The following is a 27,562-nucleotide window of genomic DNA, read 5'->3' as shown; positions in this document are numbered from 1 at the left end:
GTTGCTACATAAAGATGGAACAGAACAGATTCCGTGTTCCTAAATGTTACTGACCAAATGTTGTATTTCCAATGGGACTTCAAGTATCTGAGTTTGTAAGACCTTATATTATTTTTGCTTCCTGATTATATACATTAGACTGTACAGTGAAACAAACCACAACAAAATGGGTGAGGGCCTTGAGCCTACTGTGCTGTACACAGAGTAATAAAATGACATTTGATAAATGGCATTTATGCCATTTGGTCATCTTCCTAACAACCTCAGCAAGCAATACCTACAGCTTGCTTTTCAAGACAAAACTGCTTAGAGAGAAGTTACATTCACACAATAGAACTGTTTTGAGGGGTGGCAGGGAAATGGGAATTCTTCCATTTTTTGGACAAAGCTGTAAAAGTGACAGACTATATCCTAAACAAATTTTGACAAGTCATTCAATTAACTTCCAGCAGATGCAATGAGAGAAGGTTTATGAAAAATTACAATTTAGAAGCAGAAGAATATGAGAAATAAAGGGTGGATGGAATGTGGTTATTGACAAGCTCTGGCAAATGTAATGTAAAATCTAGTCTCAACAAAGGAGCATACTTTCGAATGCAATAAAAGTGGCGGCTAAGGTTCTCCGAAAACACAATATCAGAATTGTGAATGGTTGGTTCCATTGAAGGTCCAGAACACTGCAAATTAAAAATAAATGAGACAAAATTACTATTTCCAGTTACTTTTATCTAAAATACATTAATACTCAAATTATTTGCTAATAAATTAGAAAAGGGATAATGTAAAGAACTAAAAAAAGTGAGATGCTCCAAGGAACATCTGATACGTTTAAAAGGTAAGAACAGACTCCAGAGCACCTCTGACTGTTACAGCTCCATATTTGCTCAGGATCGGGCCCAAACTGCACTAGGCTATGAGTGCATTACGGATTCGTCAATTCGTGGAAATTACCAGGATCAGCACTCCAAGCTCTGCCAGCCTACCCCTTACTTCAACCTCTTTTTTTTTAAAAAAAAAAAAAAAAAAAAAACACAGAAGCTGCAAGAGCAGCATACAGCCAAACTCCACTATGTCCAGCAGCAGGAGCTGCCAGGTTTAGAACCTGGGGAGGAGGGGAAGGAGCACAAAACATCCAGAAATCTGCCCAGAATCGGAAACAACAGCATTTCCAATGGCATTATTAGTGATTCCAGTCTCTCTGGAAGAATGTACTCTCTGCAAAATGCTTAATCATAGTTTCCCATTTGCTTCAGTGATGCCTCAAGTAGTAACTTAGCAAAAAATATGACTGCCTAAAGTAGAAAGCACTTTCATAAAGGCTGGACCTGCCTCCAAAAAAATAGGCATTTACTAAACACACTTCAAAAAAGCTTTAAAGAAAATGAAGAAACCTGAAATATCCACGTTATCACATATAACAAGTTCAGTACTATAGTTTTATTTTCTTTTAAAATGTCATGAAAATGAAAAGTTACCACAACAATTCCTCCAAGGTACTCAAAGGCACAATGCGCTATGCAGCCATATTGCACAGTATACCCCAGAAATCGAAAGGTTTTTCCTAGGACATTGCGAAGCATGGTACAGTGTTACGTCGTTCAGCTGGTTCTAGTCTACAGTAAAACAGAAGAATATCATTCATTTGGTAACAAACATCCTATCATTTAAAAAACTATCTTTTGTATCTAACAACCGATGGACAGTATTTTTTTAAAAAAGTGAATAAAACCAACAAATGATCAGATAGATCTGAGATTAATATTGTTTAAACAAATGCCATCAAGAAGTTTTTATTACACAGAACCTTTCACATGTACAATCAATGGACTCCTCTCACCAGCTTATCAGTGTGATTCAGTTGAGTAGGAGCTCAAACAAAAAATAAAAAAATCTTTGCCAAACTAGAGAAATTAGTGGGAGAGAATGGTGTCAGCTTTCTGCTGACTCAGCTGGGCTTCTTTTAGTCAAGACAGCAAGCAGGCTTACCTACCACATGTATCTGCAACAGATGTGATAACATCCTCCCCTCCACTAGATCTGGCTGAATGGAATCTGGAAAGCTCTACCCATACTTTAAATGCAGGCTTTAACTTCCTGACTGGACCATGTATTATAACTCAGATGCAGTTATTTATTAAATAACACTTGACAAAGTTGTTCTAATCATGTGAAGACAGTGCAACTTAAAATAGCTGATTTTCTTCAAGCCCTAATATTTGAGACTGAACTCAACAGCCAAACAGCGAAGCATCAAATCATCTGAAATGATTTCAATATGCTTCACAACTGGAGTTACATTCACAGAAAACTGCAGTAATCAAGTAGTCAACCAAAACTTTAAAAGTGACATGACAATCAAACAAAAAAAGTTTGAAAAACTAGACAAAATTAAGGATAATAAAGTCCTGAATGGCTTGCCTAAGACTCTACTAGAAAAATAATACAGTTTTTGATAGGATCTCTGGAGGTTTTGCAGAGCTTTCCTTTGACAAGACTTCCACTACCAAAACACTTTCGTATAAAAATAAGGTTTTAGGTCTTTCTGTTCTCAGCTACAGTACAGCAGCTTAAGTTCTGCAGCACATACCACTAAATATCTCTTGACCACCTCCCCCAAATATTTAAGTCAAACTCTAATGATTAGATATAATTCCTGCAGTGATAATCTATCTGTTTCTTTACCCTAATTGTTAAGATTTTTATATATATATTTATTTCTCTTAAGGAAGTGAAAAACACATACCGAAGTAACTCAAGCGAGTTTTACATTCTGCAAGAAACCTGTCCCCCTTAAACTCAGTATCAGCTTTATCATGAACTAAAACCACAGCAAGGTTTCCCTCATTTACTAAGATGGGTCAATATAACTTGCTAAACAAATGCAGTAACTTAAAAGAAAAAAAGAAAAATGCTGTGTGTACAACATAATCTACTTAAAAATGAAGTAAAGACCTCCCCTTCTATATTTCATGATGTTTTGCTATTCAAATGCAGGAATTCAAATTCGCACAACTGTCTCTAGAAGTTAATGGGAATTTTGCCTGAATACAGTCAAAAGTGGCTTTTGTTCTTTGCATTAAGTATTTATAAAGAAATATACAATCATTTTTGGGGAAAAATGTTCTCTATCAAGCTCATGTCCTTGCTCCAAAAAGATGTACTTTGTTTACGTTAAAAAAAAAATTTCCAAAATAAATCCACTTACTTAAACCAAGCTGTGATTCATCATCCTTAATACTAGCTAACAAGTTTCACAGTAACAACCCAAGATACAACAGAAATAGGAAAACTCTTGAATTGTTTTGTTAGCACATGCAGTGCCCAGCACACCACAGGACACCCTGTAGAAACTGAAACAGCTTCACTGAAAGCAAAATGCGCTTTCAGCAGAATTTATTCTGGCGAGCCAGAAAAGTGGTTTGCTCTTCTCAACCCCGTATGCTATGAAAAGCATGGACCAACTCCTTGCTCTCAGGACCAGAAACACGGCAAGCCCAGAAATGTGTTACAGGTGATAAAAGGAAAATTGAGTGACAGCAGATCGATCTGAGTTGCACAACTAATGTGAATTAATGAACACAACCATCTTTTGAGAGAAGTCCATCATCAATACTTCTTAACAGCACCCGCTGAAAGGCAGCCTCACATTACTTTTCAGCTGAGATAGACAAAAATACTGCACAACTATCCTGTACTTCAGATCCATGCTATCCAGAAACGTTATATAAATATATTAAGACAGCACAGAAGTCAGGCACCTGTGGATATTCTAAATAAAAAGTAATTTTATAAATATTGCATTACATTGACCACAGTAGGTAGATATTGTTCACTGTGACAAATGGAATGTTAACAACAGTCTCATTAAGAGAAAACGTAAACCTCTCGTGCCAACAGCTATCAGACTGTAACTAAAATATCTGTGTATTATGAAACTACAAACAACTGCTGTATGTCCCTGAAAATAAGTTTCAAACCAGCTTCAACTGATTTCCTGTCAGACTCTGGCTGACACGCACTTCCCAACAGTTACACTGAACATGTTGGTTTCTCTGATGTCTCTAAGCAGCTCTGAATTACGAGGGATCAATTTTTAAATTATGCAAAGAAGCACAGAGGTTAGAGTGAGCTTTGCCTACTGCTAGAGCTGCCATGGTATAAAACTGACCACAACAGAAGAGCATGCGTGAGTGAAGAGGTCTAAAATTTTGTTCCCAGTTGTCTTAAAATAAATTCTTAACTCCCGAGACATGGATTTCACCAGTCTGTTTATAAATGTGGCACAATGGAATTTTTAAATGCTCAGGCTTATCAGATGTTCATGATAATGATAAATTCTTAGCTCATGTAAGACTTTTTATTACTACTCAAGAAAGTTAATTTCAAATTAAGACATATATATACACACTTAGATTATACAGTTTCAACCTAACAGGATAACTTCAGTAGATTGGAGGTTTTGTTTTTAACATTAAGGTCCATCTTCAGACATCTAATGGCCATTCACACAGAATAAATAAAATCCTGAAAGTTTCCATGTAGTTTAAAAACAACTTCTAGCTAATAAGTGAATGGTTGTAGCAAGAGTAAGCCCAGTTAAAAAAAAAAATCAAAACCACACAAGTCTAGTTTATTTTAAAACCCCACAGAGTATTTATCTTACAATTGCTCTAGCTTAAGCATCAGTAAAATATTTTTTCTTCAGAAAACTATTTATCAGTACATTTTTAAAACAATGCCATATTGTTCTTCCCAAGAAGGTAAACGGCTGTACGTTTTTCCACATGACAATTTTAATACAAAGTGCTGTCAGCAGGCAACTCCACCAGATACAGCATAAGACCATTAAGCACAATAAAACAAATTATTTAAGTCACAGGCCCCTTGAAAACATAATGGATCTGTTGTATAAACATCCTTATCGCGGAACTAACAGCATAAAACCTGTGGTAATTACTTCCAGGTACTACCTACTACCATATAGTAGTTGCTGAAAATCTTATACTGAAACAAGACATTGTTTTTATACCAAACACAGACATTGATTAAAAAAGGTTACACATCCATATTTATCACATAGAATACTATTTGGTTATTTTACAAGAACTTTATAGTTCATCCCCTGCCGCAAATAAAATGCAAAATGTAATTACTATTATCTTCTGTTCCCTTTTCCTTCCACAGCCCACGCCTTCCTCATTTGATATTTTTTTTGTTTGTTTGTTTATAAAATTAATCACAGCTAGCAGGGTGGAAATCACTTTGAGCCTCATGAATGACATCCAAGAGATGGGAAAGGATTAGTTCTCAGTTGCTGCCAGTTATAGCGCCAGGTGGCTTTTTCTGCAGTGAAGGTGTTACCGATAATCCCATTACATTGGTACTAAATCTTGCAGACATCAAAATTATCACCAAGGTTCCTTTTCATCCCATCCTTTCCAAATGACTGGAAGTCGCTTCACCTGAAAGAAGTCAAATCCACATGCAGCTGCTGTTTTAGCAGCCAGCGGACTCCCTGAGAATGCCAATTGTGATCCAATTTCGCTGTGCTGGTGGCCCCCTATTCCCTGTCCAATAATACATCTGTTAAAAAATCCTACAGCTACAAATCAAGTTTAATCCTACCAGGGACCTCATGTTGGTCTTGTCTTCCAAAAAGGCAGCAGGTTTTGCCGTCTATCTCTGCTAGTGTCTGGGGAATACTCTTTAAATCCCAGCCCTACTTAGAAGAATAAGCTAAGGATCACAAAACATGACCTCAGAAACCCTGATATGACTATATTCTGACCCAGAGGCATTCATTCTAGGTGAAGATTAGAACTTTGCATAATAAGATTACACAGCAAGTGAATGATATCAAGGGACTATCCATATGCAGCCGCCTGGTTTTCTATAGACAGCCTGTGCTCTGCAATATGCAGTGCAGACGAAATAGAGCTTGGTCTTTCTAGCTGAAATAAAATAGATTCACATAAATTAGTTGGCCATTTCCAGATTCCTAAATCCCCTATTACATCTTTTATTGACAGCTCCTGTGAGGATAGCACAAATAGTATTCTCTTTGTATTCTTTGCTTCTGTAACAATCACACTGAGGGAAACATACAGAGATTGTCTAAAAATTAACATCTTGTTTGCTGTAATCTTGGATTACAATTAACTGTGTACATAATAAAATTAGGAAATCAATGAGCAGATTTATCATTTCCCAATAACCAATGGCATTGTGTAAGACAGTTCAACATACGGTGCCAAAATTTTAAATACAGGAAAATCAAACACAGCCAACAAAAGCGTGGCTAAACAAATTATTGGACTTTATCTTAAAAAAAAATTCGCTGTAACAAAAAGTTTCCAGTCACATTTGCTTTATAGAATGCTTCCTAATTCTGGATTTACACTGAATATTTGGTGATAGTTTATCAGTTTTTCCTTAGCTAACAGAAGCTCCTCTCCTAACACCCTCCACTTCCCTTTGAACCAGACATCTTTCTTCACACACAGTAATCCCATAACTTGCACCATCTTTCCCAAAGAGTAACTGAAATTATTATTTTTTTTAAAAAAAGGGAAAAACTGCACACTAAGCTATTTAAATATTTACATTTAAGCTGTTATTTATATTAAACTATTGTCTTAAAATTTTTGCATGAAGTTAATGTTGCATGTGCTAGAATAGCGAAGGGTGTATATCATGTTTATTGGGATAGATCTTTCCCATATCAATTACACACCTTAATAATCATTGTTTCAAATATTCTTATTATAATCTCAAGATTCTAAACACCTTGAGCAAAACAAGGAACAATTTTCAAAAGGTCTTTCTGTGCAGGGTGTCAGGCAGAACTTGATTTGTATTTCTGCTTATTTTTTTCCTAGAAGAAACACTGGATTCAGTCTGACAAATCTGAAAAAGCTCGGTGATACTCTGGAAGAGATTATTTTTCCACATTATCTCTACTAGGCACTGACAGTTTGTCTCCAACAAATGCTCCTTCATCTACTGATCTCAGGCTGACAAGGAGCTCAATCCTGTAAACAAATTCACATAATGCAATCCTTTGGTGTTAAACAACTAGAGACTATACATGAGCAATTTTTCAAAACAGATTTCAAGTCATTCTCACTGGTTCTATTTACCTTTGGGAAACAACTCCTAACAATCCCACAACCCTGTATAAAACGCTGTATTAATGGTCAGATGCATTCCAGGGCTTCTATCTTCCTCTGCAGCTCTATACACTGATCTTTGCTGAACAGCGAAATCCAAATAGCTGAGCAAAGGCATGGTCTTACATGGCAAGTTTGAGCCTCTGAGGGATGCTGAAATATTCACTTAACAGTCTCCTGTAACACAATGTCAAAGTTAGAACAAATGCCAAAGGTCTGACAGACAGCACAGTCACTTTCCTGGTGACAGAGAAAAATACACCTGTGTGTGTGCCAAGGGTCAAATAACTATATCCTAAGCTATATGCATTTATCTTAGATTTAAAAAAAATCACTTTGAGACAAGACATGTAAACATTTAAAATTACTTTTAATTAACTGAGACAGTTACAAGTCCAATCTTCATATTAGGCACTTAATTTATGACCCTACAGAAACTAAAGTTGCCCATGGCGCTCATGTCCCCTGCACTTCCCAGTGCTTACGCACCTTCTAGAAATATGCAGGTATTTTTGGAAATACTACTCAGAGCAATGAATAGAAGAGGGATAAATAACTCCACTATGCAGTGACCCATTTCCTTAAAATATCTGTCATTACAAAGGGGATTGTTTGCTGGTAAAAAAAACCAAAACCAACTAAAACCACAACCAAAAAAACCCAAAACCCTCCACATCAAACAGGGCAACCTATTCACGTACACCATCAGCAAGACTGTTCAGAAAGAAATACAAGTGTCTTAATGTTATACCCAGCATTAGTCTCAGATGAGAAGGCCATCATTAAAGAGTACACCATAGTTGTTTACGAAAACAGAAATCACACAGTATGAGATCTTAACACAAATAGTAAATCAAACCTATTATTAAACATCTGAAAAATACAAAAGCAAAAAACAAGGCCAGTTTTAGCACTGTCAGAAAATGTAACAATAGTAACAAAGAATTCTTCTGTATGCTCATCAATACTTCCCAGTTAAGAGCATCACCTAATGAAGTTTCTTACCCATACTCCACATTAAAAAAAAAAAGTGTTAAAAACCAGGAGAAAGGAAAAATACAGACAAAAGCGAGCTCAGTATTTTCATTTTCTAGTTACCTGAACAGAAGAAAAATGCAAATCAAGTGCTTGTCATTGTTACCATTCTACAAACTTTTTTGGTTACAAAGTTCCAAATACATACATGTACATGGATTCAACTAGTCATTTCTTCCTAGCACAAACTGTATTTCATGTGACCTTATGCAGTAAAAATAAGCTGTAATCAGTACATTTTCCTCATTGCTTAATAAAATTTTGTTAGTTACTTCTGAGCTGGTTTATGTATAAAACACAAGTTCTATAAGTTCTTCTCCACGTACAGATACAAGTATTAAAAAAGTTTCAAACATCAATAGATGAGTGCAATGATATTAAGTCTAAGTTAATCCCCAGACATCCAAATCCATGAATAAAAATTCATCAGTTTTAAATACACTGAGCCTATTAAGCAAGAACAAAAGCATATGCACAAAAGAGCTTTTAATATATTTCAAAGCCCACAAGAGCCATGGTCTCATTAAAATTATAAATTACACAAACATGGAATAAAGATTCAAACTGCAGTGCAGCTAAGCAGATTACAGAAAACCCCGCGTTCCATATGATAACACACCATGGCCCTCCCAGATGGGGGCTTGGAACAAAAAGGCCATCACTGCAGCTAGGGAAAACCTCCTTGTGATCTCTGGTTTCTGTTCAGCAGATGACAGCCAAATAATATGTTGATTATTCTGTTTGTGCTGCTAAGCTTGTAAGATGGAATAAAAGCGATATGATCTATTGTGAACTCAATGCTAATGTGTTGCTCCACTCATAAATAATATACTGAATTTATTCTGAAACTATCTTTTTATCTGAGTTCCAGGTTTTAAATGCATGAACTAAAATAAAAAGCCAGCATAAACTATTATTTAATTTGATGGTTTAAAGTAAAAGATACAGCTGACACAATAAGTGAGAAAACTGACTACTGAGTGAATCAAATAAGTAGAGGTGCCTTTCTCAAATTTGCTAAATTACTATATGCTGAGGTGCAGAGTACCTCTACAAGACACTGAGCACACTCCAGCCCCACAAACTGCGTAACCACCAATACCAAAAGGATTACCAAAAAGGGCCTATATGGCTTATTTTACCACAGATAAGCACTCCAAATCCAAATTTCAAATAAGGACACAATTACTCGTAAAGAGAAAAATAGCACAGAAACAATCATTGTATAACTTCGCTAATATTACATCTCCTTGACTAAACTGCCACCTTTAGCTGTTCAAGTTTTTAATAAGTGATCAGATTTTATTTCATCTAAGTTTACTAACTTCACTTGTTCCAAAAGCACAGTTTGGCTTGCCCACTGTTCCATACTACACTGCCTTTTTAAAAGGAAAAAGCAGTGACTGGTGATACAGCTCCTTTCAGCTTGTACACAGTATCGTTGAGAAGACTGATGATCTTCCTACAATTTAATGTTTGTGAATTTCAGGTCTTTTATGCCAGAAATGTTAAAATTCTATTTTAATAAAATCACTGCAGCTTGGCAACAGCACAAGAACATAACGACAAAACACTGCTTCACACTTCTTGGACTAATGGAAGCACAGTTGATAAAGAAAAATGGTGACAACATGCAGCTCCAAGAGGGTGCAACAGTTTTCTCAGAAACATAACATATTTAAAAGAAGCTCTGTTACCTTTCCTCCTTTGCTAGGGACACAGTGACAGCTCTAATTCACAGAAAATGAAAATACAGAAATTGAAAAGATATTAGAATCAAGTACATGTAAGTCTTAAGACTAAAAATTCAAATAAATTACTTCCTCCAGAATGAGTCCCCCATTGCAATGAAATAATGCATAGACATTATTTTCATACAAAAAACAAGACAGGACCTTGAAACAATTACTTAAGCTAATGCTTTGTGCCTGGGGAGGTTTAGTTTAGATAATGGGAAAAAGTTCTTCACTGAAAGGGTGGTCAGACACTGGAACAGGCTGCCCAGGGATGTGGTGGAATCACCATCCCTGGAAGTGTTCAAAAAAAATGTAGATGTGGCACTCAGGGACATGGTTTAGTGGTGGACTTGGCAGTACTGGGTTAATGGTTGGCCTTGATCTTAAAAGTCCTTTCCAACCTAAATGATTCTACGACTCTAAGCTCACATTTACACCAGCAATTACAACCTTAAGTCTGTCCCTTTTACAATACAGCATGTTATTCCGCAGTTACTAGTTAGGGTTGCTATTTCTATGACCTTGAAATTTCAGATTCCCTCAGTCTATTTCAGTTTCTAGAAATTTAAATATCACTTTCTTTTTGTTCATCTTACATACATAATCTCACACAAGATGTAAGACAGTACCCAGGATAGAAAAAAAAAAGGCAGCAGCCATGCAACTCAAGCACCTTATTCTAGAACCAAAACTTTTTTCATATTCTTATGAAATCCATACAATAAAAAGGTTTCAACAATAAAATGAACTTTTCCAGCTACCATCACAGCACTAGTAACTAAGCTAGCAAAAGCTAACTCGAGTCAACACAAATTTCAGCGCATTACTAAGTAGACAGTAACTTCAGAATTACACAAAGGTAGTTCTCAAACACTGAAGCACAAGTGAACTAGCTTGCTTAGGTAGCCCTACCCACAGATAGGTGGTCCTAAAATGCAATTTCAGCAAAGACAGCAATTTGGGCATGGTACTGGCAGGCTCAGTACAGGAGATGGAAGAAGCTGGATCCACTGAGATAAAGAATCAGAGAATGGTCAGGGTTGGAAGGGCCCTCTGGAGATCACCTAGTCCAACCCCTGCTAAAGCAGATGCACCTACAGCAGGTTGTGCAGTCACATCCAGGCAGGTTTGGAATGTCTCCAGAGGAGACTCCACAGCCTCTCGGGGCAGCCTGTGCCAGGGCTCTGTCACCCTTGAAGTAAAGAAGCTCTTCCTCATATCGAGAAGGAACTTCTTATGTTGCAGTTCGTGCCCGTTGCCCCCTGTCAATCACTGCTCTTTTGCATGTCTTTATCAGACTAAAGATTGAGTAGTTGATAAATTTAAGACAGAATGGGCACTAAAGGGGAGAAAACTGCTTGCTAGAGGATACTACACTATCTGAAGTTACTTCCACACCGGCAGTGACTGAATAACCAAGCTAGTGTTACCTGTCTGCAATATCTACGGAAGCCACAACAATCAGAATATATATATCATTGGCCAGTATAATGGAAAGCTGAGGTTACAAGTTTGTGGGACTCACCAAGAAGTTACATCCTTATGTGTAAGCACATTCACAAAGATTCCCACCTTTGCGATCATAGAGATTGAGATTTATTTTCAATAGATTGTCAGTTCGTCATTTTATCTCAGAGTAGGAACTTTCTGAATCTCACCTAGCACACCTGGTGCACTTAACGGATGTCAGAGCCTGTTGTCGAAAGCTAAGCCAAAAAACAATGTCAGCAATACAGACTCTGCACCTCAACACAGTAGTCAGAAGTTACCTGTAAGCATAAGAATAGTTAAAATTATATAACGGGGAGGTCAGACAGGTGGGTCTATGCAACTAGACTTGTGATCCATATTCTGTTTGCTTGTAATTTCAGAAAGCACTGCAGAAGTAATTCTTGTTGAAACATTGCTGTTTGGTTTTAGCTAACCAAATTTAGCTAATTAGAAAAGAGGGGAAATTCTCCAATTAGGAAAACTCATTAAAGATATTTCAGCAAGCAGAGATGAACTACAATTTTAAAAGAATTCTGAAGGTGATTCATTTACTCTCTTCTGGCCATGAGCAGGCCTTGAGTGATTTGCCAAAACGTTTCACGGGTTTCGGGTCTCACAATATTGCAGAGATTATGGAGAAAAAAAAGATAGCCAAATAAGAAAAAAAGCACCTTCCATAACATCCCACAATGTAGGTGAGGAGCAAACATCACCTGTATTCCAGCACCTGCTGATACTGTAGATTTGTAATACAAATAACATGCTTAATTGGAATTATGCCTTTGAAGACAAAAAGTCTTAAAAACTTAGCAGAAAACAATGCTTTTTGAAATGCAAAATGTGACAATTTTTAACTTCTGTAATATTAGCATATCAGGAAAAATGCTACAGAAACTATAAAATAATTTCAATTATATATATTTTTACAGATATTCAGTGAATCCTAGGCTCTAAACGCACATGTAAGTTATTTTGTACTTTTGCATAAACCACAAATATAAATTATATTAGAAAAAGTCACCGCTATTAACCTTTCTCTTCCATAACCATAATTACCTACATTGTTTACGTAGCTTCAGAAATGCCTATTTAATGAAGTATGTGCAATCAGATACAACTGGAAGACAAAAACCAAAACTCAAAACATCAAAGCATTTAAGTTATGTTCTTCCAGTTGAAACACTAAGTTTACTCTTCACCTCTTCTACTAACATGCTGAAGTGACAAACTGTTTTATTCTTTGAGGGTAGTCATCTATTCAACATGAAATAGATTTCTGGCTGTTAAGCATCTGAAAAGGCTAGAATCAATCTGTCTTAATTTCTAGTTTTTAATCCTGAAGGAAACTTTATATGGTCACAGAACCCAGCATGGAAAACAATACAGAATATCAAAAGCCATAATACAAATACTACTCCTCTTCTAGTTGTTGGGGGGGTGGGGGGGTCCCCATTGCTATTAGTCCTATCTTACACATATTTTTAATTTATTTTTTTTTACATGAGAATTCCTCTTTTTATGATAAACTAAAGGAAAATAATCTTCATGAAATATACCACTACTCCATATGACACATAAAACAATACATTCAATTTACAACTCATTTTCAGTATTACTGTTCTGCAAATTTCAGTAATTATTGTACATTTTTATAATCTGATATTACAAAAACATAACATTTTTATGATTTATTTTCTTCAGCATGTACCACTTTAACTCATGTCTCCTGATTTATTTTAAAGGAGTTGTTTAAATTTGACACAGGTTTAAATTTTTATCACTGTTGTTCAGTATACACACAGGGATGCATTTAGGTAACATCCAGAGGCTTTCTGACGAAAATCATACCATGTTTTATATAATATCATATAACTGGTATGTCTTAAACCCTCCCACTAATCCTCATGTTTTCCATAGACTGACTGGATAAGTAGTCTTTAAGCTTTTCCACACTAAAAAAGAAAAAAGGTCCTTCAGTGTCAGAACTTCCAGGATTAAACATTCTTTCCAGTTGTTGGCTCATGGCCTGAAGATCCTGCACGTTCAAACTTATCCCATTCTAACTAGTTCAAAGATCAGGAAAATGAAGCCATCTTCTTTGCAGCCATAATCCATGACCCATGCTGTTAGATACTTAAGAACATCTCAAAAGCAAACTACCTTGTTTCAGCTCCCAGCGGGAGCTCAGCAGGGCACTGGATCACATGACAGCAAACCCTACCTAGTCAGGTGACTCAATAGTTAATCTGATTTGGTGACTATAAAACTTTAATCAGTACAGTCTAATACCATCACATTCCAGAACTGATGAGGGAAGCAGCTTGGCGATGTAACAGCAAACACTAGTAAGATTATGAATTAGAACTGCCACTAGGATACAGTTTTCTAGTTCTCCATCCCATACATAAACCCAACAGGAAAATATTACTGAAAACTGATCAGACAGACATAATTTTGAAAAAAAATGCACTGATGTGTTTTATTCCAAAATGGATAGCATTTTGCTCATTGCTACAGAAGGACAAGAGCATACACCGAATCTTATAAGGCACAATTAAAATTTAGCAGAATGTTAATCTGAAATCAAGGAAAACAGAATAGGTACCTCAATAACAGCATCTTCTTGTGAACCACTGCTCACACAATACAGCTTCAGCTTGCTTTAACTGAAGGTCCTAAGAGTTTACATCTGCAACCCATGTAGGCTGCACAAGGTAAAGAAGAGAGGCAATGACAGTAATGGCAGGTACATTTCCTCTTACCAAGCACTAAATACCTAAAGCACACTTTAAGCAGCACTGCTATTTTGGCGACACTGGTATTTTCACCAAATCTGTAGGCTAGAGCTTTTGAAGAGAAATGACAGACATACTTGCAGATCAAATTCCAAGCACACTTTTCCCCAGATGTTTTCATTAGTCTTACTCACACACCTCCATTTTTTCCTTCAGGAATTCTCACCTAAGAGCCTCTTAATCCATCTCAGAATCTGCATTTGGCATAGGCAAGTAGTTGGATTGGATCAGCAAGTTTACAGAAAATGGAAAATACAGAGCTTGATTTCTTCACACTAGAGTTAGGATTTGTAGTTAAAATTGACATAAACACTTAATGGTAATACAGAAGCTGCAAAAAAAGTTTATTATTCTACATTAAGGCATCCTGATCAAGATAAAAAGGTTTAAACTTTGCCATTTTACAAGGAGCTGAGTTTGACCATCGTCAGTTGCCATATCTCAGCTGACAAGAAAAAACTTGCTGAGACATTTCCCACTCACTTGCGATCATCTCCATGTTCTTTAGTTCCTCTGCATTTCAGTTCTATCCCTAAAGCAGAAACAGTAAAAATTATCTACCTACTAATGTGTATTTGAGGACAAGGCAGTTTTTGTGTAATACTAACTAGAATTACAATTCCTGCAGCCTTGCTTTCTGTCAAACAAGACCCTACTGAGATCTTTTACAGTGGCTGGAAATTCATCTTTTGGGAAGTGGACACATGAACATAAGCAAATCTTTAGTATCAAAGAGTGAAAAAGCTATATTGTCCCAAAAAAATAAAACACAGTTGACTTAGACATTTCCATAAAATTAGTTTCTTCTTTATTTGTCTGATATGAAACACAGCTAAAGTCAGATGTTGAAAGTGGTGCTTTCATAAGCACATATTCAGTTGTAAAGCTTTATTGTATTAAATAACATTTTTTTAAAAAATAAATCTTTGAAAAATAGCTTATTTCCACCTGTTCTCTAAGTCAGTAAGACTTTAACAGTATCCATCATAAAATGTGACAGGGGAAAAATGAACAACCAGAACTACTGCAATACTTCTTAACATTCAATCCTTACGCTGAAAAACTATTTGTACTTATCTATATTTTTGTAATACCTGAAACACTCTGTTACAAGTTACAGTGTAAAAGGCAGTTTCTCTCTATTTCAAAGAATGCCAACTCACAAAATTTGTAACAAAAATAACACTTTATTTAAAAATACAGGAAATTCTGAAATAGCTGTGAGGTTCACAGTCAACAAGAGGTAGAAGGTACAACTGCCCCCTCTCCATTGTGTGCATATGCCCTTTTCCTTATTGCATCACTTCAGCAGTATGACACAAAATTAAACTATCAATAAAGTCAATAGATAGTTCCAAGTCAGATTAGTGAGCTGAACCAGCTCAAGAAAGGATCTGACAAGCATCAGTGTTTGTTGGACTGGAAGTAGAAGAGGAAAAGGAAGTGAAGCTTCCTCTTTTAACAACACTGACCTATTATATCAGCTCAGGAGACACTGAGATTTCAACAAACTTGCACTTCATGCAAGACATTCTAAAAATGGTAGGACCACAGCACAAGTATTCCCAATTGCAAAATACTTTTGTTATGTGGGCTCCAAAATGAAAAAGAATTAAAACTACATGTCAGAGAAGTAGGAATGAGAAACAGAAGGAAGAAAGGGCTCAGCCCTGGGTGTATGTTTACACTTATTCTGTAAAGTTAACACAACTTAGATATTTTATTAAAAAAAAAAGCAAGGAAATACTTTGTATTCACTGAAGTAACAAAAGAAAGTTTGCTGCTTGGAATGTGGAAAAAAATAATCACTGAGATGAAGTGCATGCCATATATAATTTGATTTTTTTTCTCCTGATAGGTAAGTGGTGACTTTACCAAAGATACCCTCACTGCATTACAAGCATTCTATTACAAAAGTTCTCCAATAGATGTACTGCAATTTTTAAGTATTACACACATCTGCAAGCACTCATACCTGAAATACTTAGTTATCTGGACTGCAGAATGACAGTACAGTAAGAAATTGAAGAGCTGCTGTGATGCTTTAGAAGTGAAGAACTCTTGTAAGTTTCAGCTTCCTCACTCTACTAGGCTGAAGTTAGGTGGTAGGACCCCACTGACAATAACAGATTCTTGGAACTCTTTCAAAGGAATCGTCAATTACACTTTATGCCTGTATTCTGTTAAAGTCTTCCCTATTCCAAATATTCACAGCTCATTAGTCAGATCCTACAGAAGTGACATTTAATAGGTATATTTCTTGCCATTTTTTAAATGTGTCCTTTGATTTTTTCCTCTAAAGACAAATGCTTCTAACCTTCACTGAACAAGAATCTACATTTGAAATTAAGTATTTATTATTGAATATTTTATAGTTCAGCAGCAAATAAAAACATTAAGACAACCTCTTGATACTCATGATAAAGATCTTAAGCTGTCCACTGCTTAACATGTTAAGAAGTTTGGCCAACAGCAAAATGAATGCTATTTCACCAGCTAGGAGGACATAATACTGAAACTTTATGCTACTGACTATGAATTTGATACGAAGGAAAAACTTTCAGGTTCAGGATTCTTAACACTGTTGCTCTTTCTTGCTGTTCATATTTAATACAAGGATTATTTTTTCCTCAAAAAAAAAAAGACAGGATCAACAACCACAGGTGCTCAAAAACCATGGCTTATGGCAATAGCAAAAATAATTTGTTAAAATTAAAATTGAGAGTGGGGAATTATAACAATTTCTTAGTACATGCTGCTACATGTCTTCAAGTAGCTTGGGATGCACCAGTAGATTAAAAATAAATACTTGTGATAGTGCTATTCTATATGCTTATAGGCATTGCTCTTGAATTCAGAGTACTGTAACATAAAGCATTGATTTACAAAGCAAGCACACTGAAGTTTTTCATTAAGATAACAAACATTTAATGTATTTGCATACAACAAGAACTGAAAAGGAACTGTCAAGTTCAGATATCTCAGCAATTTTTACATACACTCAGTTTAGGCAGTTGTTTGCTACTTTGTAAAAGGCCACAAGCTACAATCTATAAATTGCTACTAAAGAGAAAAAAACGTGCTAACCTTCCAAAATATACAAAATAATCTTCTGTGGTACTAGCAACTGATTAAACAATAAATGCTGATGAAGCCCAGAAATTACATTTCTCATGTAAAGCAACTTTTCCTGCTTACAGCACGGCCCAGAGCCATCATACTGACACAAGACCTTGCTTCCATGTGAAGTCTTAAATTATACATTTATTACAGAACAGCGGCTATTTACAAACAATAGAGAGACTCCAAGCATACGTACAGGCTATGTTACATACAGTTACTTAAATACCGTCAGAAGGAAAAAAAATAAAAAAGAAAAAACGTTTTACAAATACTTTTTCCTCTTGGGCTCACACACAACAAAAGCGTTTCTCGAAGGGGCGATGTTGTCAGTACGGCAGAAACTGGCGAGGTAACGGGGGTGCACGGGCCGGGCAGCCGCTCCCCTCACGGCTCCCAGTGCTTCCAGCCTCACTGACACCTCGGGCATGCGGGAGGGGGGGGGGGGGGAGGGTGGAGAAAGGGGGCTCCCCCGCAGCGGCACGGCCGGCGCGGCCCAGCCACCGGCACGGCGCTACCCACGCCTCCTCAAGCCGGCCCCACGCCAGGGCGGGCCGAGACGCGGCCTCCCGTCACCGGCCCCGCTCGGCCGCGGCTCCGGGACCCCCCCACCGAAGCGGCACCCCGCGCCCTCCGCCCGGCCCCGCCACACTCACCTGCCTGCTCGCAGCCAGGCGCCCCAGCCTTTCCCCCACCCCTTTAGCTCGGGACGTGGAAACAACGCGTTCTACCATTGGACAGCGCTTTCCCGTGCCGCTCTCCCATTGGTGGAGAGGAAACGGTTTGATTCTTCCCGGCGTCCCCTCGCTCCTGTCAAGCGACAGGCAGCCGAGATGGCGGCAGTCCCGGCGGCCGGCGGGGCGGCGCGGGGCCGCGGAGCCACCAGCTTCCAGCGGAAGGCTGCGGCCGGCAGCCGCCTGGCCGCTGTCGCGGGCACTCGGCCCTCCGTTCGCCACGGGCAGCTGCTGCTCTCCAGCGGGCTCCCCTCCCTGGACTGTGTGCTAGGTTGGTGGGGAGCGGGACCTGGGACCCGGGACCCGGTTGCAGCGCCCCCACCCCATCCCCTCCCATCCCCCCACCCAGCCCGACTGCCCTCTCCTTTGCCAGGCCCTGCCTGTCATTTACCTTCAGTCACTCCGCAGCTGCTCCCGCAGGCTTTTCCTTCCTCCTCACAGTTCCTGGGATTGGGGGGAGGATGGGGGGGGGAAATGGGAAGGGGCAGAGGGCCCCTTTCCCGCCTTGAGCCCCCTTCCCGCCGCGCTGAGGAGAAGGGAGGCGGCCCAGGCCGGCGCGCCCGCTTGGGAGCCCGCTTGGGAGGGGGTTGCCGTTGACCACTCGTTTACATTGGTTTAAGCCACCTTTCTAGACTGGAAGGCTGCTTTGTAAATTTCCTTAGTAGCACGTGCCTGTCATACTCCCAACTGTCACAGTGAGGGGTCTGAAGTTTTCGGGTTTGAAAGGCATGCTCGCTGAATTAGCTCGTAGTTGAATGTGTTGTACTTCTGGTTCGTCAGTGTGGTAATTTTTAGGATGCCTTTGACCGTAAGACTGGATTCTCAGCGTGTCTTTCCTGTCTTGCTCGCCACAGCTACGTCACTAGAAATGCCCTGTTTAGGTCAGTTATACTGGTGTGATGCTGTTCTTGCTGTCCGTGAATCTGCTTTTGCCTGCTGTCAGTGTCAAGGTACTAGATAGTTCTTTGGACTGATCTCTTGTCACTGTTGCCATGTCGTAATTTATAGCATGAACCAACGCAGTTTACTTGGATTGGGAGCTAGTTCATTTCACTAGTATAAACGACATGTTTCATCTGTATGCACTGAGGCTGCAGGATCCTTTTACTACCTACTGATACAGTTGCAGTACACCTTCAGGATACATAGATGGGACTGCTTCTAGGTGAGGAAGACTTTGTTCATTCATACTTGGAGGAGGACATGAATTATAGGAATATACTGCTTTTCTTTCTAAGGATATTCTATGTAATGATAAATATAAAAATTGTATCCATTTTATAAAGAAGTTTTTGCAGCCTGTGTATCTTAAGGGGAATCACACTTTTGTATCTTGTGTGTGCGTGTGTTTGGTAGGGAACACTTGCACTTTCATCAGGGATTGGCGTCCTTGTGAAGTAAGCTCTTCCTCCTTAAGAGATAAGTATTTAATTAATTGAGTGTAATTTGTGAAGTTATTTAATTGCATAGATACAGGATTTGCATTGAATAGTCCAGTTGTTCTTCATATTCCCTTTTATAAACAGTGGATTTTGCATAGCATGGGTCAGAAGATGTAGACAGCTCCCATGCTGGCAGTCTCCTAAACGTCCAGGCACTTGCTAACATAATTAGCGGTTTGTATGGAAACAGAAAACACTTCTTCCAGTGAACCCAGGATCCCTTCTGAAGTACCTTTTCCTTGTCTTTTAAATATTTAGTAATTTCCTGACCTTAACAAGTTTTATGCGTGAACATCAAGTTCTTCAACCTTAGGAAAAGCAATTTTTGAAAATACTTTTCAGATGTTTTTTGAGTTGTAGTATCTGAAAAACTGGAAAACTCTGTTCCTATGTTAAATCTTCAGTAATGTCCTAGCCCTTAAATCACTGATTTCTGGAGGCTGAGTGGGTAGGCCAGGAAAGACTCATGCAAAACATGCCGTGCTACAATAAAATTTCCATTGATACCAGGTATTAGGCATTGATGGAGACAAACCACCCAGCTAGGTGGATATGTACAGAGTCATTGATTTTGGAGGCTGGGAAGGGACCTCAGGATTTATCTACTGCAGCCTGAAAGCAGGCTCAGCACTGAATTCAGAGCTGATTGCTCAGGGCTTTGTCCAGTTGAGTCTTGAAAATCTGCAATGGCAGAGATTTCATAGCTTCTCTGGACAGCCCAGTCCAATGCTTAATTATCTTTGTAGGAAATTTTTTCCTTATATCCACTTGGAACTTTTCCTGTTTCAATTTATGCCTGTTGTTTCTTGCCTTCCCACTATGTGCCTCAGCAAAGAGCTCAGCTGTCTTCTCTGTAGCTTCTCTTAGGTACTGGCCTACTGCTATTAGGTCTTCCTCTCTTCTCCAGGTTAAACAAGCCCAATTCCTTCAGCCATTCCTCTCGGGTCATTTGCCCCATCTCTGTTCCTTTCCATGGGACTCACTTAAGTTTACTTATTTCTTGTACTGAGGGGCCCAAAACTGGGCATTGTATTCCAAATGTGATATAATGACAGCTGAGTAAAGGGGAGTAGTCACATTCTTTGACCAACTGACTGACCTTCTATTGATGCAGCCCACTATGCTGGTGACTGTAGTACTGTACTTGGTCTCCTTTGTGACCTTTTTGGGTGTGTGTGGAAATGCTTCATAAATGTCTTGCAGAATGCTGTTGATGTGTTTCTTAAAGAACACTGTTACTTTTTTTCTTCCATCTTGCCCACTAACAGTTAAATAATGGACTGTATTAAATATTTAATTTTATTTTCATCAGGGACTGAGAACAATTCTTTTTGTATAAATTCCCAATGGAAGTTACTATAAACTGGTATAGCCTGGTGTCTTTCATAACGGTCACCAGGCAGTCTTCTAGATCTTTTGCTTTGGGCTTGGATTTAAGTTTGCCTTGTCCAGAAGCTGCAGCCCAGACACACCATTATTCACCAAATATGAAGGTACAGCTTATGAATAAGCATGAGTAAGGGAAAGCGTGGTGTTCTTAGACACAGGTCTAATTAGAAGCTTTTGAAGAGAGGAAAAGGCAGAGGATACATGGAGGAATTTCTTTTACCCTACAGATCCTGGCTGATTTGTTACCTTATTGCTGATAGCTAGCTCTTCTCAATAAATGCAATTCCTTTCAAAAAGAAGTGGTAGGGTAGTGCTGGATTTCAAAGGCAGTGCTACCATTAAGGCACTCTTTACATCTCCAGGCTTTATATTCAAGTTTACTTTCAAGGTTTATAGATTTGGGCACAACTGATTTGTGCCAAAGCAGTTCTCTGTAATGAGCTGTAACTATTGTGTAATATAACCATCACATGCTTGTCATTGAATGTTTTGTTTCAAGCTGCTTGAAGAAAGGTCACAGATACACTTTGGAAACAAGTGACACTCCTCAACTTGAAAAGTTTTGTTGTGTTTCTGTCCGTAAGGATTTAAATCTCATTTTTTTTAGGTTGCAATGTAGAAAGTTACAAGTTTTGCTTGTTGTTTACATGTACCACTGCCTTAGATACTTACAAAGAAAAATCAGAATAGCAAAATTGGAAAGAATTACAACTTTGCAGCAGTTTTTTTAGGAAACTTGAAGATTTTACTTCTTCCTTTTAATTTTATTAGCATTCCCACTACTTTCTCCTGTCATCTGTTTTTTTGCTTAATTTACTATTATCGTTGCTCATTGTTATATGAATATGTAACCATGGTAACTGCAATAGTTTTGCATTCCATCTACTAGAATACACTTGTTCAAACTGTTCATACATCTGATAATGTAAAGCCAATCCTCTGACCTGAGTTTGCCTTTAGTTACCAGGGTATGTGCAGATATGTTACAAATCTGGCTTGTAGAAAGAGACAGTACAATCGATGATCTGAAAATATAGCTTGTGAGAATTTTGACTGCTCTGACATACTGTTTGATAAACAAATTCTTTCTTGTGCAAGCAATTTAAAAGCAGAAGAGACAGTGGTGGCTACAAGTGAGCTTGTATTTTAAGTATTTTAAGTATTTTAAGTATTTATTGCCTTATGGCTGTTTTGATCATATTTTCTATGTCAAGCTATGATTTGGTAAAATCTCATAATTTTAAGCTTTTTTTCTATGTGTTGTATAGAACATGCTAGTTTTAAATAACTGTTTTCAGTATCCCGTGCATTCTGTCTCCCTGAACAATTGCAGTGTTCACTGGAAGCATACTTTGTATCAACCATCAGTATTATTTCTGATTTTGGTCTTTTTTTCTCCTTTCCTCCATAATACATCTTTTGGATTCATTTGCATTTATCTCCCAAACAAATAAAATGAAACAAAGGCTGGTAAATTAGAACATGTGGGTTTCATGAGTGATTCTACATTTCTGCTAAACAGCCCTTATAGTTGGGGTTTTTTTTAATATCTAGGAAATGCTTGATTATTTGATAAGCATGCTGTAAATATTGAGGCATTTGTACCTCATGACTCAGGAGCATAGCTTAAAAAATGTGTGATGTGTTGAACTACAACTATGAAATTAGTAGCTGACTAAACATTTACACTGTGATGTGCTGCTCAAATTGGGTACATCATGACACGATGACAAAGTGATTCTGTTGTGGTTTTAATTCAGGTGTAATTAAGAAATAATGTTAGCACTTTTTGGCCTATGGGAGAGAAATTTGCTTTTTTCTCTTCCTTCTTGGTATGTATCGACATTACAGACGCTACAGACATTTGTAGTCCCACCAGCATCACCAAAGATTAAGAAGTTGATCCAATCCCTATTGGAATCAATTTGAAGTGAAGTTTAATGAGGTCTTAAATTGATAGACTGAGTTATCCTGTTCACTAAAGTAATTTGGCATGCAGTCCAGAATTTACTTCTGTTATCAAGAACTTTGGATATTGTGCTGATGTGATTCAGTTTGCTCCTAACTCACTTTTAAAGCAGTATGTAATTACAGAAGACATACTGAATCTTACTTCATGCAAAACACTGCAATAGGCTAGTTACATATGTCCATCTGAACACTTCCAGAAATTTTTGGCTTTCCTGCCACAGTCTTATATGATTGTTCAACAAAATATTTGTAGTCTGATTTCAAGTTATTCCACTATTTTCAGTTTTGGAATTCAGATTACAAACCAGTTTGCTCTCTACCTAAAATAAAATATGAAATCGTCTTTACTGTCTCTGTAAAAATTCCTTGGGGCAACCATTTAAACCACTGTTACATAATTATGTTTGTTGTCTCTTCTAGGATGAAAGAAAGCAGTCAGGATGGGAGTTCATAGATTATTTTTTTTTTTCTGGTCCTCCACACTGTTGAGGTCAATGGGATAAGATTCTATGTAACAAAACTTATTGGGAGTATTCTCTTCTGTCTATTATTCAGTCAGTCATCTTGATTGGAACATAAGCATTGACTATAATTGTTTAAGCAAAAAGAAAGAAAAATAATAGGGGCCATGTATAAATCTGTCAAAATGTATTTTTATTTTTGAACAAATATTTCAATCAACTGCATTCATAGAGTTGGTGTTATGTCCAAGACATACTATAAAATACTTAAGTAGTTTGGGTTTTTTTTTTTCAGTTGTGTGTTATGATGTTTATGATCTGTCAGTCCAGGTTTCATTGGGTGAAATCCTACCTGTCTTATTGCCGTGTCTGTTTTCAGTAGTAAGATAAAAAACAGTGAAACCAGGATTTTGACTCATTGACTTGGGTGGTAATTTGCTGGCCTCTTAGTAGGTCACTTTGTATACATTGTTCTTGGTCCAAGGCAATATCACTTGGTAATGATTAATACGGATTTAATTTGGAGAATGTTTACTCACTTGAGTCATCTAAGTAAAAATTCACTGGCTCAGACCATACATCATTACGGTAGTACTTGAGCGTAGTTGCGTAGAGCTCTGCAGGGTCTTTTTACCACAATGATGATAGTACAGTATATTGTGAAAGTAATTGTAATGTGTAATATATAATTACATGTAATGTGTAATTATTTCATAATAGAGAATTGTAGGAAGTATTGCAAAGGTAATTAAAATGTTGTTCACTTTTATATTTTTAAATTCCCCGTTATCACCTTTCTTTGACTTATAAACTAAGAAAACTTAATTGTTCTCTAACATAGTATTAAAATGTACTTTATTCTTCATTTTGTTTTGTTTCCAGGTGGAGGCGTAGCTGTTGGAACCCTTCTTCTTATTGGTTAGTATAGAATATATAGATACTTAAAGCTCTAATATGATATATTTTGCTAATATTCATGTATTTATCAAATAACCTGTCTTTTCATTGTTTTTTAAACTCAGACTTTAAGGAAGTATAACTTTTAGGCCCTTTCACTTTGAGTAGCCTTCAGAGTGTGGACTATTGTCTATTTCAAGAATTACTGGAGCTGGATCAAAACCTTATGTTTTAGACAGGTTTGAGTCCCCAAGAAGAATACCATAGAATTCTGTTTGAAAGCAGGGCATTTAGCAAATTTCAGGGATTTTAAAGAGAATTTTCAAATTATTTTAGATTTATCAAACTGATTTCTTTTAAGATTCAGACTGTTTATCATCACAATGATGTTTCTTTTTAAATTTGGCTTTATGAGGAAGGCGTAAAATATAGACTCTTAATCTTTTGGTTGCCAAAATCAACTAAGAGAAAGCTGATGGAAGCCTGCTTCTGTCAGGATGTGGATGAGGCATGCTGACATGATTAAATAGTTACAGCAGAATTCCCTTTGCAGACTACATTGAAACTGGCTGGTACCATGTCTCCATTGCAGCTGAGATGCCCAGCTTTCCTCTCTATTTCAAGTGTAGCAAAGGGGAAGAGAACTATTGTACACATGCATCTTCTCTTCATACCCTTCAGGGTATGTACTGAACTTGGAGACAAGAAACATTTCCCAGACATCTCAGTTTAAGCATGGCAGCCAAAATCTCAATTGTGAGGGAAGAGTAACTTCTTTTAAGTTAGTCTTGTAAGTGCTTACAGTTTTAGCACATAAGTAAAATTATGTATGTGTTATAAAAAATAACGCATAAATTGTTATTGCAGAAGAGAGACTGAAGGAGATACAATCTGATTTGTCACATCAGTTCATCAATCTTGAGCTTCTAAGAATAAAAAACTAGTTCAAAATTATGCAAGGGCTGAATGGTGATAGAAATGTGACTCTTTTTCCTATTTTAATTGTTTATCAGATTAGTGGTTCTTATGAGAAACTTTCAAGCTTGTTACTTTCCTAGCAAAAAGAACTGATACTACAGGAAAAGAATGAAATGTTTTTAGAGAAACACCTGTAATTATGTGGAAAACATCTCTATCTGTAATCTGGGTTCACATCTTAAATAGTATAACAATTTGAATGCTACTTTTTGATACCAAGTTGCTGGAACAGAGAACTAGAAACCTAGGGACAACAGATCTAGCTCTTAGCTTTCCAGTCACTGCAATTTCTCTAACTGTTGGTGTCTAGAAGGTTGTGTGATTGTTTTCTCCCACTGAATAAGAGGTAAACTACGTCAATTTCCTTATTTGTAGGAGTTACGAAAACATGTATCACATTGAAAAGCTACTTCATGTACAACAAGCAATGTCTGAGTGCCTACATATTAAGTGTTAAAAAACCTGCTTTAAAGCCTTAAAATTAATCCATTATTCTAAGTTAAAACAGTGGGTTACGGGAAGATAACGGTCAATATATTTGAAACTGGGAGATAAAATCTGGAAGATAAAAGTAAAAAAGGCATTATTACAGATTAAAAAAACAGTTTCTTATTGCAAAAGATTGAAACTGTAGTAAGGCACCGTTTTGGCTAAATCCTGAGCTTTTGAATGCCTCACAGATTGTTAAGGATCAGTGCAAAGTTGTAAAATGGGAGTGTAGAGACAAAATCTGAAAAACTCAGGTACAAGGTAAGATACAACTAGCAAGAATTATCAAGAGTAATATAGATTTTTCTTAAGTACCTCAGTAGTTGAGAAGCCCAAGAGAAGGGCTGGCTGGTTACTTCACAAAGTGGAAAAGTTAATCATAGCTCATGTTGTGAAAGGGGAAAATTTAAGAATTTTTGTGTGAACTTTCCCCCAGAAGGAGCGCGCTGAAATCTCATGACTGTTGTAATTGAGAACAGTGACTAGATTTCAGCTTTGCCTGGGAAAAAAAGCAGACTAGTATATGCCTGGGTGATTTGGGTGATTTCAAATAGATTGTGCCTGCAGAGTATTTTAAGAGCTTGCTGATGAAGTGTTAGGACTACTACTGTTTATGGCAAATGCTAGGAGACTGTGAAGGAAAGAACTGGAATATTAGAAAATACAAATACAGTTTCTATTGAATACTGTTGGAGGAGTCACTGAATTGCGGGCATTGAACTATAGTTCAAAAGAAAACAAGGAATGTGGTGGGTGACCTTGGCTGGGCACCAGGTGCCCACCGAGCTGCTCCATCACTCCTCCTCAGCTGGACAGGGGAGAGAAAATATCACAAAAGGCTTGTGAATTGAAATAAGGACAGGGAGAGATCACTCAGCAATTACTGTCACAAGCACAACAGACTCGGCTCAGGGAAATTAATTTAATTTATTGCCAATCAAATCAGACGGGATAATAAAAAATAAAACCAAAATTTAAAACACCTTCCCCCCACCCCTCCCTTCTTCCCCGGCACAACTTCACTCCCAATTTCTCTCCCTTCTTCCCCCTGAGCAATGCAGGGGTACACGGAATGGGGCTGCAGTCAGTCCATCATGCTCTGTCTCTGCTGCTCCTTCCTCCTCAGGGGGAAGGCTCCTCACACTCTTCCCCAGCTCCAGCATGGGGTCCCTCCCATGGGAGACAGTCCTCCATGAACTTCTCTAATGTGGGTCCTTCTCATGGGCTGCTTCATTAATTGCTCCAGCATGCGTCCCTTCTGCAGGGTGCAGAAATCTTAGAAAATCTTGACTTTTACATAAAGCGTGTAAATTGGTGTATGTTGTGGTGCAAACTAATTAATTTGAATAGCTGCCTGCCAGAAAAAATAACTGACATTACCTAATTCCATATAGGCCACCATTTGTGTAATGACTACCATTTAAGTTCAGACTTTTTGAGAAAACTGAATTGATACAGCAGTTCACTGTTGCTGAAAGAAGTTGTCAAAATCCTTCTCCCCATTCTTGGCTGTGCAGTCTTGTCCCTTGAGCTGGCACTAGTGCTTTTCAACTCTCAGCTCTCCCAAGTTGATGGAAAACTCACCCAGTTAGGGTGAAGACTTTTCTGTCTGTTTAGTGACCTGATTCATCTCGCTGACATGTGAGAGGAGGACTGAACAGTAAGGACTGGGAGAGAAAGTAGATGGCCTTTTTCAAGGCAGAAAGTGCCAGTTAAGCTTAATTTCTGTGAATTCAGGAAGAATGATAGATGTTTTATCTCTTACTTTTCTCACTCACTTTGAGAAGTACTGCAGTCTTCTCAAATTCAGGACTGAAACCGTCAGGACAAATGAAGAAGAAACAAAAATGTTAGA

The 27,562-nt window shown here is 37.7% G+C and overlaps 2 protein-coding genes across 3 annotated transcripts in view; one reads left to right on the top strand and one right to left on the bottom strand.

Moving 5' to 3' along the window:
• IMMP1L (inner mitochondrial membrane peptidase subunit 1) overlaps positions 1-18,096 on the bottom strand; it is a 36,508-nt gene extending 18,412 nt beyond the window's left edge. The window contains exons 1-4 of one of the 2 annotated variants that reach the window (XM_027782485.2): positions 18,003-18,096; positions 7,140-7,346; positions 1,476-1,613; positions 589-677 (exon numbers count right to left, since the gene is read on the bottom strand). In XM_027782485.2, the coding sequence (XP_027638286.1) occupies positions 589-677; positions 1,476-1,580 (194 nt within the window). In that variant the 5' untranslated portion in view covers positions 1,581-1,613; positions 7,140-7,346; positions 18,003-18,096. The remainder of the gene's footprint in view (positions 1-588; positions 678-1,475; positions 1,614-7,139; positions 7,347-18,002) is intronic. The other variant, XM_005234459.3, reaches the window with a different exon arrangement.
• Positions 18,097-18,145: 49 nt separating this feature from the next.
• ELP4 (elongator acetyltransferase complex subunit 4) overlaps positions 18,146-27,562 on the top strand; it is a 149,916-nt gene continuing 140,499 nt past the window's right edge. Inside the window, exons 1-2 of the mRNA XM_055814759.1 lie at positions 18,146-18,351; positions 24,226-24,261. Of these exons, the coding sequence (XP_055670734.1) occupies positions 18,180-18,351; positions 24,226-24,261 (208 nt within the window). The 5' untranslated portion in view covers positions 18,146-18,179. The remainder of the gene's footprint in view (positions 18,352-24,225; positions 24,262-27,562) is intronic.

The sequence above is a fragment of the Falco peregrinus genome, chromosome 9 (assembly GCF_023634155.1).
Source record: "Falco peregrinus isolate bFalPer1 chromosome 9, bFalPer1.pri, whole genome shotgun sequence".
In the NCBI taxonomy this organism is placed as follows: Eukaryota; Metazoa; Chordata; class Aves; order Falconiformes; family Falconidae; genus Falco; species Falco peregrinus.
This window is presented reverse-complemented; position numbering and strand designations above follow the sequence as displayed.